This window comes from Alligator sinensis, unplaced genomic scaffold (genome assembly GCF_000455745.1).
Source record: "Alligator sinensis unplaced genomic scaffold, ASM45574v1 scaffold11_1, whole genome shotgun sequence".
In the NCBI taxonomy this organism is placed as follows: Eukaryota; Metazoa; Chordata; order Crocodylia; family Alligatoridae; genus Alligator; species Alligator sinensis.
The window spans coordinates 480,737-493,991 of NW_005842801.1; the positions used below are offsets into that span (position 1 = coordinate 480,737).

The 13,255-nt window shown below is 47.6% G+C and overlaps 1 protein-coding gene across 1 annotated transcript; it reads right to left on the minus strand.

Annotated features, from left to right (window-relative positions):
- Window positions 1-4,249: 4,249 nt before the first annotated feature.
- On the minus strand, window positions 4,250-13,255 carry UTP23 (UTP23, small subunit processome component). Its single transcript, XM_006035106.3, has 3 exons — window positions 12,963-13,255; window positions 6,192-6,366; window positions 4,250-5,415 (listed from the first exon to the last, which is right to left on the minus strand). Exons 1-3 carry the CDS (start codon window positions 13,148-13,150, stop codon window positions 5,047-5,049), a joined length of 732 nt encoding a protein of 243 aa, XP_006035168.1. The 5' UTR covers window positions 13,151-13,255; the 3' UTR covers window positions 4,250-5,046.

The window sequence follows — 13,255 nt, forward strand, 5'->3', positions numbered from 1 at the left end:
GTGCAAAATCCATGTGTTTCTCCGTTAAAATGAGATATCCACTTTTTTATTGGGTAAAGGGGGAAATCTGCATTTTTCTCCGTTTTCCTATGAGAAACGGAAAACCCAGATCCCTGGCTATCACACAAGATCCTTACTACATTTCTCCATTTGACCTTTTCTCTGTTTTTTAAATGGAGATGCCTGCATTTTTAAAATTGTAACAGTGTAAAAAATGGTGTAACCTTGACCGATTGCCATAGAGATGTATTTTGGGCACAGTACATAGATATAATTATCAAACATATAGCATATCCCCTCTCCATCCTGCAAAAAAAGTTATTCTCATCTTGGATCCAGAGGTACATCATCTATCTATCCTTCTTATTCCTCTAGATACTAAAACATTACTTTCTGGCAGTTTCTCTATATAAAATATACTCTTTTCCCCCGAAATTACATAGAACCTGCCATTGGCTATTATACGCTCATTCTCCCATATCTATAACTGCTGTGTGAGATATCACACTTGCATAGAGGTATGAAATATACAGTAGCTTCTCATCCGTTGTGAGAGATGAGATGAATATAACTCACGTTGTTCTTATGCTCTTCATCCTTAGCATCCGACAAGATATGTTTACGAACCTACACAAAGCTATCCCTGTTGATCAAGTAATTATGTGTAGACTTGGGCAAGAGAAAACAAATGAGCCAGAGCTCTAGAAATCCTGTTTTCTTTCATGGACCCCCCCAAAAATACATAGCTGGGAGAAGTATTACCACACACACACACAACCAGAATGTATTTATTTTTCAAGTCATACCATATTCGTATTTACTTTAATGATTCATAAACATCACAGGTTCCAGTTCTCCTAATTAACTCATCTATTTAGTGTTGTTAACAGCTGCTCAGGGAATGATTTATCATACAATATCACATCACACCAACATATAAATCCAGCCAGTTGAATCGGCTAAATATCTTTCATTGCCTAGATATGTGAATTCTTTCCCCCATATTCAGTATTAACACTGTGTAGACCATGGCTGTTGTCCTACTGTTTTATTCTCCTGATATTTGTACAAGACATAATGTATGATAGCCTAAAAGTATGGTTACTCATTTTTGTTCTTTAATATTTATCAAGGTACCTGCGGAAAAAAGGGATCTATACATTTATTTTGAGACAACAGGACCCCTCCGAACCTTTCCTCTGCAGTTCCTGTTTTACTGCCTTGGTTTTCTGTTCTTATAAAAACCATTCTGTGTCCCAGAATTATCATCTTTATTCAAAGTTGCTGTTAGGGTCCTATCTACCCTGAAGGCATGACCAAGTCTGCTAAACCCTTTACAATAGCTTTACACACGATGGGACATCATGTCATAGCCTTGGACAGTCAATGCTTTAAAACAGGGCTTTCCAACTTAACAGCTGGGGGCTGTAAACTGCAAGGACCATGTAGTGTGGGGGCTATGCCCTCCCCTCACTTTCCTGGCTGCAAGTTCCTCTGGCACATGAGGGGGCAGCTCCTCCCTGCACTGCTGCACCGTACAGGCTGGAACCCCCTACTCCCAATCTGCAGCTGCAGCTCCCCTGCCACTGCAGGCTGTGCTGAGCCACTCCACCCTGCTCTGTGCCACCCCCTGGGACAGGGGCAAGAAGTGAAAGCCAGAGAAGAGGGATCCTAGAGACCCTGGAGCCAGAGCAATCAGGGAAGCAGGAGCCAGGGGAAGCCTGGGCTCTGCAGATTAACCCCTAGCAGCATGCGGCCCACAGGCCACCAGTTAGATAGTCCTCCTTTCAAACAATTTGACTCGAATTAAATGGTGACGTGCTTGGGCCCCCGTGCTGCTTTACTTGGAGACAGGGTGTAAATCTCTTAAGATAGTCCTCTTTCCCATTTTAATTTGGCATGAAAATGGCAACAGCAAATGCTCTAACAAGCTGTCTGGCTTGTTGAGCAAACCAGGTGCTCGAGGTCATCTCAAACAGGAGTTGCTTTCAAAGGCAGAATGCATTGCTGTTTGGAACTGCAATATTGTGCCTTTTTCACAGATGGCAGAGATGGTCTCTAATATTGCAGCGGAGGAGAGCATTGATCTGGGATCAGGAAGGCCTGGATTCTGGTGTGTTTGCTAAACCTCCTGGGTACAAAAAATCATGGACTAAATATAAACCAACTACAGACATTGAATTTATGACACATTATAACCTGCCTAACATCTGACTTCCCAGGTACCTCTCTACTATTTACCAGCTATATTCACTGCCCCCCTCCCCACCCCACCGATGTGTCTCTCACTCACTGACTCAATTTCCATCTGCACTGCCTGGATCTCTTGCATGCAGACCAGCCTCTGGTTTCTTTACTATTCATTCCATCCAGAAAGAGCACACACCAAGTGCAGATGCTTCCTCAGCCTAACGAAGGGTATTTATACCCAAAAGCTTGCAAAGAAGAATTTTTCCAACTATTTGAGTTGGTCTAATAAAAGATATCAGATTTACCCAAAGAAACTTGTCTTGCTAAACCTATGGCTTTCCAGTGTAAAATGCATTAACAACCATGGCAGCAGGGACCAAACATACAAACTCCTTTCCTAACTGGGGTACAGACACATGCTGCCACTCACTTGCTCCCAGGGGTGCTTACGCATTTTACATTGAATATCCATTGGGTTAAAATAAAATTTGTAAGATTCCTAGCAGCAGGACTCACTACTCCCAAGAGTACAAGAACCAACAGGCTACAGAGTTCCCCTTCCTCTTGCCTGCTCTCATTCTAGTCCCATGAAACTTGCTTCTCCAGTGGGCCAAGGTCAACGGAAGAGTAGAGGCTCTTTCCTTCCTCCCTCTTCCCCTGAACACTGATGCTCAGGGCAAACTACAAGAGCGTGAAATATGGGTCTGATCCCATGAGCTGGGGAGTGGGAGAGGTGGTGGGAAGGAGGGACTATAACCCAGGCCTCCCACTTCCTGAGTTAGTGCTGTAATAATCAGGCATTGGAGCAAAAGGAGTTCAAGTCTCCAAGTTCAAAAGTGAACAAGGGGTGCTGTGCTCCCTCTCAAGCTCAATGTTGTTGTCAGGTGCTTTGAAGACTGCTGGTCTAAAAATGATAAAACACCTAATGTGCTGCTCTGTGATAGAAACCAAGGCTCCAAGGTAGCAAGTTAGGACAACCCTGTGCTCCCCCATACCCAGGTCCTCCTCTACCATGTGGTTTTGGAAGAAGCAGCTGCAGGGGCTTGAAAGTCTGTAACAGGTTGCTTTCCCCAACACCATCTTCCCTGTCATCCATGCCCTATGTGGGACACCGTTGGAGTCCCCCTTAAGGTTTCTGGTGTTACTCACCTGCCATGTCTTGATAGAAATTATTATTGATGTTCTTGAAAGCAGGAGACTGCCTATTGTATTTCGTATGTTGGGGTCTTCCGCCTCCACAGGCCTTGACCCCAGTCTCTCTCTAGCTAGGCCTCCCCGTCTAAACCCACCAAACAGGGTTTGACTCCGAGGCACTAAGCATCTTTCCTGCTCCAGTGTGGAGCCTGGCCCAGAAATCTAGCCACCAGAGCCACAGCTGGGGTGGCACAAGTTCAAGGCCAGAGGATGGGCTTGCTTAGTCCCACAAAAAACCCCACAAAATTAAGTTGTACCACAGGTGCACCAGACCTCCCTGGCCTTTTAAGATTGCACCTTCAGGCAACAGGATCAGTGCACCTCAGAAATCCTGCACCCCCACTGGCACTGGGGTTTATGTACCCCCAAAAGCCATGCCCTCGCTGGCACCAGGGTCTGTGCCCCAAAATGAGGCCTCCTTCTTCCCCTAATAGCCTCCCCCAAACCACCACGTATTAAATAACCAAAAGAAATAAGGACAGTCCCATCCATAGGCAATAACAGCCACAAAAAAAAAAATGTGATCAAAGAAAGCCGCATACCAGCTTACATTTTATGCCGGATTTGTGCTTCAGCTCCCCACCATCAGCTTCTGGGGCAGCTGCTGTCTCTCAGGGTTGCCACAGTCCCCTCTTCCAGCCTTTGGACCACTCACCAGGCCTCTCATGGAGCTCCGGGATGCACTCCTTCCCCTTTGGCTACCAGCCCTTACTGTTGCTCTCCCCAGGGTTTTTATAGTCCTGGCCTGCCCCTTCCGGTCAGCTGACTAGCTGGCCAGGCTCAGTATTTAACCCCCTCCTTACCAGCATTCCCTGCCCAGAAAGTTCTGGCCTTAAAGGAGTAGACCCATCTTCTAGTAACAGGGCTAGGGCTCCCTGTTACAAGGCCATATACAGCCCAGAGGCTGCCAGTTGGACAGCCCGGGGCTTATTCAACATGCCTCCCTGCTCAGCATCTAGGCAGTTACTAGATTGCTCTTGGGAGGCACCTGGGATTCCTATACAGTGGTTTGATATACAAAAGACGCTGACTGTTTAGTTGTTATTGCGCAGTCATTTAGTACTTGTATAAACCAGTACTAAATGACTGTGCAGTAACCCAAGTTACTGCGCAGCAGCGCCGACAAACGGCCTTGTGATGCTGACTGTGTAATAGCCCAAGACTGCTGCTCAGTAGCGTCGCTTCATGTGGTTTCTGCCATGTGATGCTACTGAGCAGTAAGCATCTCATGTGGACATGGCCAGTGAGTAGGAATATCTAGAGACTTAACCCTTTCAATTAGGATCAACCCTTTCAAGACATGGCAAGCCCAACTGGAGACACCTGAAGGGTCAACTTGGATCCAGCCTGTTCTGAAACATACAATTGCACTTATAAATGCAAGAAATTTAACTCTGACTTCATACTTTGCGATGGGAAAATCGCACTGGATTTCATATTATTAGTCTTTTTTCTCATGGCATGAACGAACAAGTTAAGAGGTACAGAAAACAACACAGCACATGTCCTCACAGTGTTTGTTTCCCAAGGAAGGGTATTACTTTTTCATAAAAATATGGTTCAGTACAAACACACAGTTATTTTCATATTATTTTTGTGCAAAAAGAATCTTTACAAAAATTCAAGCAACACTGAAGTCCTGCACGGTTTATAAGGACAGCTTTATGCTTCTGTGCACTGCTGCACTGGCTGCGGTTTAGCCCGGCTTCGTTTTCTTTTTCGTTTCTTCTTTGCAGCAGGAGGCTGCTTAGTCTCTTGCACTTTTTTCTTCTTCTTCAGGCAGCTGAGGGGATTGGGACCACCCACCCTTTTACGTTTTCTTTTTTCCTTTTCTTCCTTTCCTAGTCCCTCTTTCTCTTTGAGTTGTTTAAGACTTTGTTTCTGGTGCTCTGGAACAAGCTGATTTGCTTGCACTGCTTGAACAAATGCCAGAGATTTTGGAGACGGTTTGTCAAGTACTATAGTGTTCTGAATAATAAAGAGCAGAGGAACTCCAGGTTTTTTCTTCACTTTTTTTGCCAAATCTTGGTCCTGTCAAATCAAAAGGCACAGTCAACAATTTGTGATTAACTTTTCTTTTAGAAATGATTGCACTACAATGGCAAATATTATTCAAAGAGCTGAATTTTATAAAAGATGTCTATTAAGTTAGTAGCTAGTAAATCTGAAAGATGGCGGCCTGTCTCTGATGAACCAATTTCTGCATGCCCATCTTCTGTATTACCCCTAAGGCAAAAGAAATATACTTCCTCTTTTTGTACATGTGGGGAAGGAGAGGAGAGGGAAATAAATTAAATCTACAAAAGTGTCAAATGTCATCATGGAAGATGCCCATAAAAATTATAGTGAAACCCTTTTTATTTTCAAGCAGTGCAAAATATTCAAGAGATTGAAGTCTGCACAAAAAAAAAAAAAAAAAAAATCGCAGTAACTCTGAATTCACTTTCTGATTGAAAAGTTCAACTAAAAAGTTTATTCTAAATTTCCAGTGTAGCATTTTAATTGAAATTGCAGCATGGTAAACAAGTACAAGCAGCTTGTGATGAATGTTCAGAGTGAGGACGTTTACAATATTTTTGTTCCCATTCATCATGCAGGAAATCCTATTCAGTGATACTTTTAAGGCTGTAATTCTCTTTCAAACTGACATTTCGCCACTTTGTAATCTGACAGTCGTCACATGTTGCAGACATGCAGATCTTATAAATTTAATTCCAACAAGTCATTCAAATCTTGTGTTTATTATGAATTTAAAAAACCCAACCATTTAAAAATAAAATTAAGTTAGGTTTCCTAGGAGTATTTACCTGTGTAGCAATAAAATAGTGATGTGGATTGCCATCCTGAATCATGGATAGAAGACATGCCGAACCACTTACTGGATCTTTGAAGTGAGAACAGTGTCGAACCTGAAATCGTTGGGCAATTAATTTTGCTCCATATAGTTCCTTCCCCAGTGATTCTAATTCTTTTAGAACGCATCTAAAAATAGCAAAAATGAGACAAATTTATAAAGGGAAAAATCCCTAATTTTATTCCTCATATTAAAATAAATGCTCTATACAACTGCAAAGAGGTTTCAAATATTGAATTAAGCATGTTTGATTAGAGATAAACACTGCCTGCCCAGACTATGTCCATTTTACAGAGCACAAAAATGAGTTGAAGTATAGCTTTTCTTAGCATTTCAACAAAATTTCTAAATGAGACTAATAACAACATTTGAAATATTAAGTAACCTGGGACAATTCAATGGCAATTCCAAATCTTTGAGACTACTTCAGTAAGACTTGCAATTAAGTGAAAAAAAAACCTTTGCCAGTGTAATTACAGCTATTATAAAGAAAATCCAACTTCTTTACTGTAACCCGGGGTGGGCAAAATGCGGCTCGGGGGCCGGATGCAGCCCGCTGAGCCATTCTATCTGGCTGACAGGGCTCCTAAATACTACTTTTCTAAATTTTTTATCTGCCCCGGGCTGCCCATCATGCAGCTCTCGATGGCTTGCCAAAACTCAGTTAGCAGCCCTCTGCCCAAAATAACTGCCCGCCCCTGCTGTAACCTGTTCGAGTAAAAGGCTTTCTATAATCATGGGGATGACAAACACCTCCAGGATCATTTGATCTAACCCCCTGCCACTCCTAAAGTTCACAGACTTCACCTACCACACAGACTAGTATAAAAAAACGACACAATCAAATAAACCTCCCCCACAAATAAAGCAACCAGTGTAAATGCATAATAATAATACCTGTATGTAGTGTTAATTTAGGACTGAATATATGCGACTACTAACATGCTGGGATTCCATATTTGAATTATGTGAAAGAAAAAACACAGCAGGAATTACAACAGCTGATGTGCAATTCATTTGCATTTTAGTGGTTCTGTCTCAGAGAGTGTTATACCCAACAGTGCCTGTGAAATTTAAAATAGCAGGTGCTAAACAGCAAAGTTCTCAGAGATTTACATACTAAAGGGGTCTTTTGGTGAACAAATTTCATGGCATTGTAAAACAGGATAACCCAGTAGGATTTAGGACAGCTTTAGAGTCTTCCAATTCAGACACCACACATATTGACATGGATATACATGAAGAGATTAATTAACCTCTTTGAAGAAAAATGCCACCTGAATCATTCTTACACTCCTGCTAAACCAATGTTCCGGTGACAACCCACTCAATTATACTATTAGGGAAGTCCTTTAGTTTTATCTTGCACCCTAAAAATTCACAAAGTACCCAACCAGAAGATTAAAAAGGATTGCAACTGTGCCATGTAATGGAATGATTTAGAAATTACGCAACAAGACTGGAAAAAAAGGTTAATAAAAATATATTAATTGACAAAACAGGAACCAGTAGGTAACATACAGAAAATATTTTTGTTAAAAAAAAAAAAAAAAAAAAAAAAAAATGAAGAGCAAAATCTTCCCAGAGGATATGATTAATAAAAGAAGCGATACCCACGTTGAAGAATCAGTAGATTTCAATGTTATAGACTTGTAAGACTACATGAAAGAATCTATCAAAAATGTAAACCAAATCACTTATTAGGAAGTGTTTTTCCAAGAATGATGAAAAACATCCAGGAGATGAAGGCATGAAATATTCAAGACTAATGCTTAACTGCACAGTAGCTTAGTTTACTGCGCAGTAAGCATGTGCATCTACATGTGCACATGCTTACTACACAGTAACCCTTGCTAATTACAAGTAAATTTGCTACCTGCAAATGCAAGTAGCAAATTTACTTTCGAATAGTAACAGTGCAGTAGCACTTGTGTAGATGCCTGACCGGAATCCAGTCTGCTTCTGGTCAGCCGTCCACCAGGGGGCAGGAGATTGCTTCCTGGGGCAGGTTCCACAACTGAAGCCTGGGTGGGGACTATGTCCCCTTGTCCCAGCAGCAGGGAGCTCCAAGCCCCACACTCCGCCATTGCGATGGGGTAGCTGGGAGATCAGGGTCTCCCAGGGCTGGCCCCACAACCACAAACCTGGTGCTGGAAGCTGCCTGCAGGCAGAGGCTGGGGAGCCTATTCCCTGCCCATCTACATACTTGCAGAACTGAGTGGGGAACAAGCTCCCAGCCTGCTCAGCACTCATGTCGCTGAATGGGGAACAGGTTCTCCAGCTTCGGTCCTGTATGTGGAGCAGGGGCTGGGAACTATCCTGGTCAAAGGCAGGTTCTAGCCCCGAGCCCTGATCAAAGCACAGGCCTTGGAAAGAGCTGCAGGGGTGGAAGAGGCAGCCAGCAGCAAGCCCTACCAGCAGATGGGGCAGGGGGCTAAAACCTGCCTCTCCTCTGCAGCTCTTCTCAAGTCCCCTGGCTCTGATCCAGGGAGCCGGTGCCAGGAGCTTCCTACTCATGGGGCAGGGGGACATTGTCTCCACCCCAGCAGCAAGCAGCCCCCTGGGGCCATGTGTAATGTCCCAGGCACCGGCCGGGAGACAGCCATCTCCTGGCCCAGTGCTCCCTGCCAGCCCCTGGACTATCGCCCACGGGGAGCCCGGAGCTCCCCCGAGTGGAAGCAGGGGCCCATTGCAGGGCCCCAGGAAGTGGGAGCCGTTTGCTGCCATTAGCAGCAAAGCTGTTCCCGCTTCTCTGCACGTGTAGATGCTTGCTTGGAAGCGTTTACTCATGAGTAAACTGATCCCGGATCAAATGCACGTGTAGATGCACCGGGTATGTTACTAAGACTGGGGCTGGCCTGCACTACTTGACTTTTCACTGGACATATCTACACATGCTATTACTGTGACTGAATAAACTGTGGAGCAATTTGTGCTGCAGTAAACTACACCCAGATGCAGCATCTACACAAATGCCTGGAACAGCAGCAAACTGAGCCAGGGAGGAGCAGTGGAGGCCAGGGCTGCTCCTGCCATGCTCTACCCACCCTGCAGCAGCCAGAAGGAGCTCCAGGTTCCACCCATAGCTGCCCAGGTGCCAGTCCCAGGCTGGCAGAGGGTACAAGGGTCAGCCCCAGGCTCCAGCTGACATTGGTACTGTGGCCTGGAATCTGGGGGCAGCCCCAGGCTGGCAGGGCCAAGGGCAAGAAGGCCTGGGCAACAGACAGCTGTGTTGGGTGGTGAAGAAGCTGGCTGAGCCACGAGGCTCCTGTAGCTGCCGAGCCATGTGGCTAGGCAGCAAGCGGTAGTGTGGCTCCCTGCTGGCTGGGCTGACCAGGTGCAATTTATGCCAGAGTCAGCATTTACACATGTTTTGCTGTGCAGTAAATAACTCTACAGTAGGATAGTACTTCCATTTACAAGTACTATCCTGCTGCAGAGTTAATTAGTTTCCTGTGGCCTAACACAGCCACATGTGTAGATGCGCGATGTCTACTGTGGAGCTAATTAGGCAGCTCTGCAGTAAACTTCTCATGTAGATGTGCCCATTGCTATTTTTTTCCTGTGAAGCAAGTGTAAAGGTTAGCACAAACATGCATCAGAACTGGTATTAGTTTTTTGTGTCTGCAGTTCAATCTGCTCTCAAAGTAAAGGATTATTTTTTGAAGCAGCTGCTCAAGATTGAAAGCAAAGATGGGTTAGGAAAGGCAGCAGCAATCGAAACAGAGTCCCCCTTTGTGCAATATTTTCTTCTTCCACAAAGCAGCTCTATTTGTTTTTGAAAATCACCCAAGTTCCTGCACTTGCACCTCAGCTCCACATTTTGCACAGAAGTAAAAGCAATGGAGCTTGAGCTCTTTATGATGTCACAGTAATATTTGTCCCTCAGCTGGACAAATTTCAAGAGACTCTGCTTTGGAAGCACCTATGAAATAATCAGGACCAAGATTGAACATGACAGAGGAATATGTTTACAACATGAATCCTCTGCTACAGTTCAGGTTCTATTTTCCAAAGCAAGACAGCACTATTTTCCTCAAGGACTCAAAGGAGCAAGCTTATGAACTCAGAAGAATTTAGAAAAGGAGTGTCAAACATACAGCCCGTAGGTCAGATCCAGCCTGTGGAGCCGTTTGATCTGGACTGCAGGGCTCTGGCCGGACCCCGTGTGCTGACCCAGCTCCGTGTACAGCATATCGTGTGTGGGCTGTGTGGCGGGCCAGTAGGGGGCGCTCCTGCGTTGAGCCGCCCACCTCCCTGCGCCCGACCACCTTCCAGGCTCCGAGTGCCTCCCTGGGGTGCCTCCCGTCCGGCCGACCCCTTCCCCGGAGCACACCCGCTAGCCTGGGGTTCCCGCTGCCACCATCCAAGGCTCTGGACTCACTTCTGGCTCTGCGCACCTTGGAGAACATAGGCCTGATCGTCCAATGGGTACTAGCCCCAATACAAGCACTTGGGGCACTTTCCCAAGTCAGGGGCTTATTAGGAAGCCTCCCTTAGTCCACCGACCTAAGGGGCCTCCTTGGCATAATTTAGACCCACCCCTCAATAAGTCTCCCACACCGGTTTCAAAGGAGAACTTTATTGATTACAGGGGTAGGGCGGAAATAGGGTAAAGGTAGAGCAATATCATAGAAATATTACAGGAATATCAAAGGAATCCCATAGAGCAAACCAGGGTGGCTGAGGTAGCCGTTTCAACACGCATCTGAGTTACTGAAGCTAAATATCTAATCGGATCTCGAGTAGCTGGATGACCGCATGGCTAATGGCCGCCTTCTTCCTGGCCCAGGCCTTTTTATAACCTCTCTGACCTCAGCAGCCCAGTCCAACCAAAGCTGCCAATACTGGCTACAAACCGTCCAATCTGCAAAGCATCCCTGGCTACCTGGGCCCGCGCGCAGGGCCGGGTCTTTCCCCCCCCTTGCCCAGGTGACCAGAGCATCGCCTCCCAGGCGCCAGGCTTTTGTCTGCAGACAAGGAGCGAGATCCCCGCTGTGAGAGATTCAACAGCAGCCTCTCAGGCTGGCCGAGACAGATCTCTGGAGAAGGGCACCCACGGGGCATTTCTGCCACAGGCTGGACCCTGCAGCCTGGGCCTCCTGTGCTGAGTGCAGTGCCAGTTCAGGCCCTACGCATGCACTGAGCTCCAAGGCTGGCACATGCTGTGTGGGGCTTGACTCACCGTGTATGCTGCATGCTGTACAGAGGGCTAGCACAGGATATGCACTCCATGCAGCACTATGCCAAACCCAGAGCCACCTTGCAGGGCTGGTCAGTGGGGGTGCTGCACCAAGTGGGCACTGCCTGTGGCAGGCAGGCTGAACTGGGCACTGCATGCAGTCGAGGGTGTCTGGGTTGCAGGCTGCATATAGTGTCCCAGACCGACCCCCCCTGTTCTGCCTGCTGTGCCCTGGGAACTGGCACATATGGGACATGGGCTGGACGCAGCACCATGCCCGCTCCACAGGGGTTTGGTCTTGGTGTGGCCCACAGCCCAGCTCAGGGACACTGATCCAGCCCACAGGATGAGTTTAACACCCCTGATTCAGAACATCTGGGAAGCCTAGTTGGATTTCAGCTGTGCTTTCAACATCAGGGGGGTGCTGCTGTAACCAGGCCCATCATACATTTGACTGCAGTACAAATGGAGCCACTCTTCTACACTTTCTGCAGATCTGTGCTGCTTGTTTGGTAGAGCACTAAGTGCCTCAAGACACTACAGCTATTTACCTAGATGGCTCCTGACAGCAGCAGTGTCTCTGCACACCAGCCAGTCATTACTAGTACTTTCCATTTGCTGTTGCCATGAATGAGAAGGGCCAGAAGTCAGGCCCAAAATATGAAAGACGAGACTAAACTTTTCACCCTAAGAAACTGTGAAAAATGGGTAGTCACCAGCCTGAACCATCACAACATGCTTAGAACGAAATGACCTTTGGAGTAGATTTGGTCTTCAGAGCTTCAGCTATTGCAGGACGGCACATCAGTGTCAGGCTGTGACCTTGAACCTGGGGCTTCAGCCTGCACGGCACAGCCCCTCGACCCAGTCTGCCACCTCCTTAGCTGAGCACTGAGGTGGACACAGGGGGCCCGAACCCGACAGCGGGGCCCAGCCACCTGCCCGCTCAGCAGACCCCTCACTGGCTACCCTGCCCTACGTACATCCCTGACCTGGAAGAAGCAGCTGAGTAACAAGGCTCAACCTTGTACGTAGGCTGCTGCATCCTTGGCTTGTCTGCTACTGACTGATGGACTCCTCGGATCCCAGATCCAGCAACATCCCGACCTTGCTCTCCGCCCGACCCTCCACATCAGCGTTTCTCAACTTGTGGGTCGCGACCCAAAAGCGGGTGGCAAGAATATTTGAAAGGGTTGCGAGCAAGTGCCAGAAACGCGCAGGTTTCCCCGTGCAGGCCCTGAGGGGCTGCTTGGGGCGGCCAGCAGGCAGCCAGGCAGGGTCGTGGGAACAGCCCAGGCAGCCTGACGAAGGTAAGTATGGGGAGCAGGGGTTGGAGGGCCGGCACTTGGGGACTGCAAGGGTGGGAGGAGGGTGGGGGAAGGTGGCCGGGTGCCAAGGCTGCGGCAGGGCCGGTGGGGAGAGGCACCAGCAGGACGGGAGTGGGGGTCCTCAGCGCCCCCTGCAGATAGGGCAGCGATGACGTGTGGGGGCGGAGCTTCCCTCGGCCCCTCCCCCGGGAGCGCCCCGCCCCGCCGCGCTCACCGCGTGGTGCAAAGCTGCGTGGCGCCGCCCAGGTAGCCGGGCAGCTGCTCGCGGATCTGGATCTTGTTGCGCAGCGCGGCCTGGCAGAAGGTGCCGTCCAGCAGCACCTGGAAGGGCTCCCGGACCTGGAAGTTGTACTTGTAGAAGCCCACGTGCTTCTTGGCGTGCTTCTGCCGCGTGATCTTCATGGCAGCGGCGCGGGGCCGGCCTCACCCGGAAGCAAAACCGCCGCTTGCCCGGAAGGAGAACGCGGCCCCTGGCGTCCTCCCGCATGCGCAACAGCACAGACTCGG